General features: G+C 28.0%; 1 protein-coding gene across 1 annotated transcript in view; it reads left to right on the top strand.

The window, feature by feature from the left end:
* Positions 1-5,486, top strand: part of LOC106478083 (WD repeat-containing protein 3-like) — a 49,700-nt gene that overhangs the window by 21,647 nt on the left and 22,567 nt on the right. Inside the window, exons 12-13 of the mRNA XM_013938595.2 lie at positions 1,499-1,592; positions 1,786-1,887. Coding sequence (XP_013794049.1) covers positions 1,499-1,592; positions 1,786-1,887 — 196 coding nt within the window. The remainder of the gene's footprint in view (positions 1-1,498; positions 1,593-1,785; positions 1,888-5,486) is intronic.

Raw genomic sequence — 5,486 nt, 5'->3', positions numbered from 1 at the left:
GGTATAATCATTACCATGCAAGCAAGCAAAGCTATGGTAAATAAGATTTAGTTAACATTTTACATTGCTATTTTACTTTCTTTTGAGGTACTAAACCTTTTACAAATATCTTTGTTTTACTGCATGAGAAAAAAAAAGGAGAGCTAGTGTGACCAGAACAATTAAGTTAAAAAAAAAAACTGTCCAAAACGTTTTGGTATGTTGTGAACAAATACAAAGGACAAACTAAATGAAAAATAAAACAGTTCTAAACCTAATCTCTTTTTAACCCTCTCTCCACAGCATCTTTTTCTGGGCATGTCACAAGGTTTTTAGTGAGTTACATTCAAAAATTGAAACTATTTTTTTTTTCATGGTATATCAATAAGTATATCATAAAAAAGGTATCTGATAATCTATATTTTAATAATTTACAAGTTTTAAGTTCTTAATTTTATAAAGCAATATTTAAAAATATCCTGAATTTCCCCTGGTGAGAATTGTGACATTTTCTCAGTAGGCATCTCCTCTTCTTTAGTTTATTTATCACCCTTCCAATGAGTATGAAATTTAACGTAAATTACTCTATAAAATTGTCATTACTCATAGAAATCATAATTTTTATAGCATTCAATCCAGTTTGGTTACAGAGCCGTCAAATAGAAATCAGACCCTTCTTGCCAAACCCACCAGTCACATCCGCTCTTTCAGGATTTGTTAATAGTTCTCTCTTACATTTAATACCATATTATTTTTAGCCAATAGAAATTCAAGGTTTTCATCTATCTTTATTTGTTATTATAAAAGTAACTAAAATGTAAAAATAGGAAACTTTTTTAAGTTAGTTAAGGTTAGATTAGGTAAAATTAATAATATAATGAAAATTTTCATGAGGTACGCTTGCAAGCAGCTTGGAGTACCTCGTGCATAATGTAATTCGATATAATTCACAAATTATATAATGTTTTATTCTTCATAAACTTGTGCCATTTGATGTTCTCACGAGCTGTTTTACCTTTGGTATGCAAAAGTACCACTGACCCATTTTTACATCAGATTTTGTTTGCAAACTATTTATTTAGATTAAAAATGATATTGATAATATTTTAACACTATTTGTTTTATGTTATAAAATATATTAGCAAAACCTTTCTCATTAACTACAAATTAATAAAAATTTCTCACTGATATTTTAACAATATAAACACTGTTAGCAGGCTACACTTATTAATTTGATCCATTATGTGTTTTCTTTATTGTTGTAGTTTGGATCACTCTTGGCACCCATAAACTGGTAAATTGGTGCTGTAATTATGCAAAACATTTAATTTTTGGTTATAAAATTTAACTGTAACAGTATATTTAAATTATTGTATTTTATTTCTGTTACTTTAGAAAAATAATTTTGGAGCCATATTTACAAGGAAATAACTTTTAGACTGCTATGTTTATTAACTTTTACTTTATTGTTTTTATAGTCAACTCCTGCAGTTGAAAAAACTTATTTTTTTTATGTCAGGTCTAGCCAACAGTGTATTAGGACTATGGACTGTGATTATGCACTATGTTCCATTTTTGCCCCTGGGGACAGACACTGCATTGTCGGAACAAAGGTAATACGATTGAAAAATGCTTGGGAAAATATACATGAAATACAAGCAATCAGTTTATTTTCTGTAAGTATTTAACTTAAAATCAGTTTTCAATTTTGATCTTTTTGTAATAGCTATATTGGGTTTACTTACATTTAGAAGATGACATTGTGTAATGTTTTCCTATATTAATTATTTTTATCTCATTCAATAGACTGGAAAATTGCAGATATTTGATATTGGAGCTGGGAAACTCTTAGAATCTGTTGATGCTCACAGTGGAGCTGTTTGGTCAATATCCATGTCTCCAGATCAGGTGAGGTTTTGTTTTGATCAATATTCATGGCTATAGATAAATTAATCTTCTATTTTGATCAACATCTATGTCTCCAAACAATTAATATTCCAGTTTGTTATGGTTTGAATGTCAAAGGTGTGTGAAGCATAGAAACTAGTGCTTGATATGTTATCTTCAGACTAAGAGTTCAGTCATTATTTGTATTTTCATCAGTTTCAAGACTATATTTATTTTTAGTATCATTTAATTGAAACTTAGTTTTGTATTAACCCTCTCACCCCTGGTATCCTTTACTGTGCATGACACAGGGATTTAACATCTTACAATCAAAATTTTATTAAACTACTTTTTATTTATGTTATACCAATTAGCATAGCATAAAATCTTAGCTAATAATCAATATTTTAATAGTATATAAGTTTTAAGTTCTTAATTTTATTTTTTTTCAGACCCCTCCTGCCACACACCCACTTGTCACATTCTCTCTTTCAGGATTTGTTAATAGTTCTTTCTTACGTATAATTATATATTACCTATAACCAATAGAAAGTCATGGTTTTCATCTGTCAAATGACGTATTCTATTTCATTGTGTTCTGAACACAGAATAGTCAATTTCACTTGTAATACAACTTTGGTTCTCATGGGAATCAAAACAGCTAGCTTGGATGCATTTGTAACAGCTCTTGTTGCATAGTTAGAAAGCCAGAAAAATTGTTTGTGTTAGAGGAAATTGTCTGATTATTGCATATTATTAGTATATGTTATATGGTTCATTATTTAATTAAATAAAAATTATCTAATGCACTACTACCATTAGTATATAAATCTAGGGTTAATTGTCATCGATATTCGACAGCAAAAAGAAAGAATACTCAGATAAGTACTTTATTTCTTGTTTTTTTATGTTTATTCTTTATTTATTATTATAAAAATAACTAAAACATAAAAATAGAGATCTCTTTAGGATAGTTATGGTTAGGTAAAATAAATAATAATGATAGTATAATAAACATATTTCATGAGGCACGTACTCGAGCAGCTTAGGGTAGCTCTTGGGTAATGTAATTCAATAGCATAACATGAGCTGCATATTCCCCACATGACTTACAACATATAATGTCACAAATAGTAGACAGACATGGTTCAAAGTGCAATAAAACAATAAATTTTACTTACAAATAAATAATGCTACTTAGGATAAACTTATGCTACATTTTAAGTCATTCTAGAAAGAAAAGGAGAGTAATTTAGGTTTTTGGTGGTTAATATATAAAGTTTTACTGAAAACAAACATTTCAAATGCATTTAGGATGTTTTAGAGATTACACAAATGAAAATTGAGATATATGAGATGAAGAAAAGTATTTTTAATTTTAACATGAATCATTTTGTATGCAAACTATTCAAAACAAATACTCTATATTCAAAGACAAATCTGTTTTATTTATAAAAAAATACTTCACTAAAAATATGATTTTTTTTTTATGTGAAAGGTTTTTAATACTTACTTAAAAACTGCCAAATTTTGTGAAGATATATACACTATATCAAAAGTTAGTAGTATCAAATCTACAAAGACTATACAGGTACAAAAAGGTCACATGGTCAGTCAAATTGACTGACCTCGTGTGGAGAGAGTTAAGAAATGTATTTCTCATGCTTTTATCCTGAAAATAGACATTAACTAATCACATTTTGAGGGAGTATTAGAAATGATGAAAAATAATTCTAGATTTTCCCAAACAAATTTTTTTACACTAAACAAGCAGGGACAAGACACAAGAGAATGCTCTAAGACCTCCTAGAAGTTTATCAAACTAAAGTTTATATATTACCTTACAAGGTCATTGGAGGGCTATTGGTTAATAAACTTGCCTTTCTTTTGTCAGACATCAGGTTTGTTGAGGAATGTAAAGTTGCTGTTACTTACTGTTCGTAATCATTTATTCCTGAAACAACCGCTTCTAATAAATATTAAGATGGGGATTTCTTAATAGTTTAATTTTTTAACAGAAGTCTATACAGCACTTATTACTTAACACTTGTGAAATTAAATACCCAGCAATTAGCTACTCTAGCAAAAGGGCCATTGGCAATAGAATCTTTAATTATAATAGTGTGTTAGCATAAAATGTCATGAAGCTCCTCATTGGTTCCTTTCATTGTGAATATAATTCATCTTAGCTATTCTACTAATGGCCCATGCATTCAGTCATAACCTTGGCATTGTAGCTAATGATAATTTGCAGCTCTTTATAAGCAAAGGTTTCTAAATTCTAGGATTGTGCTAAAATTACTTGAAATTGCCCAAAACAAATAATTAAATAATAACTCATTAAAGTTGTACTTAAAAGTAATCCCACTTAAAGAATGGGTGAACAGAATTGAAGAAAGAATTCATAAATTCATAACATAGTTAAAGAAATATTTTTAAAAACATTGTTATGAATTAGAAAAATTTTTGAATACTTAGATTTTTTGCATTGTAGATTCATTGCCACTGTTGAAGTTGTTCATTACCAAAGTTGTTAAAGCTGCTAACAACTTTGTTTTAATTTATAAAACATTTTATATTACAACTTGATGTAAAGAACTAGGATTCAGTTTAAAAACACATTAAAACGAACATAGAAAGTATTGTACAAAAACATGTTACAGTTCTCTCAGATTTTAATATTTTTTTGCAAAATGTTATGGTTTAAATACAAAACTTATTTTGGATTCCCCCAATTAAATAAAACACATCTGTTACCATTACTAAAAAACAGTTACTGTTGATGCTTTGTCAGTTCTGATAGGTAAAAGCTTGAAATACATTAAAAGAGCATTTAAACAAATATTGTAATATTAATAAAGAAATAACAGGAATTAATCAGTTTACTATCATCAGTAATTCCAATGAATTTAAAGAGAGAATTCAAAAATTCAGCTTAACTCTTTCAGCTCGGGCCCTGGGACCAACCTTGTAACTATTTTGTGCTTGTTATAGTTTTCATGCTATAACTTTTAAATTAGTAAACATATATGTTAATGAAATTTGGCAGATTATCAGTAAACATTAAAATGCTTTCATATGCAAAATGTCAAATTTTTTTTATTAAGTCTTAAGATTTCTTAAGCAATGTTTTTCTCCAGCCTTTTTTTTTCTTTTTGCATGTTGTCTGTCCAACATGCAAAGTAATTTTCATTTTAAAATTAAACATATTATTATGCATCAGAAAATTTTGAAATTACACAAGCAAAATCTTTATAATGTCTGGATAGTTATCAAACATTTCTTAACAAAAAACTTTATATTTTAGCTGTTTTTTCGCTAACGAATCTCTGTACAGGTTCAGTAGATTTGACCGATCTTGTAACCACCATAGAGAATTAAGAAATAAATATAAATTATTCCTCTTTCATTCTAGAATGACAAGAGATTATAATACAAAAACATAAATGTTTAGACTAAATAGCTTAAATCTCATAACTAGTTTTATAATACAAAAACATTTATATATATTTATTATTTTTATTATTATTGACATTTCAGCCATGCCTGGCTAACAATACACAAGTTACAATGACGGAGCACACGTGCTCTCATGTTACCATATCCAGTATAAAACTGAC

The sequence above is a fragment of the Limulus polyphemus genome, unplaced genomic scaffold, assembly GCF_000517525.1.
Source record: "Limulus polyphemus unplaced genomic scaffold, Limulus_polyphemus-2.1.2 Scaffold179, whole genome shotgun sequence".
Taxonomy (NCBI): domain Eukaryota; kingdom Metazoa; phylum Arthropoda; class Merostomata; order Xiphosura; family Limulidae; genus Limulus; species Limulus polyphemus.
The sequence above is the reverse complement of the archived record's forward strand: the minus strand, read 5'-3'. Positions and strand labels throughout refer to the sequence as shown.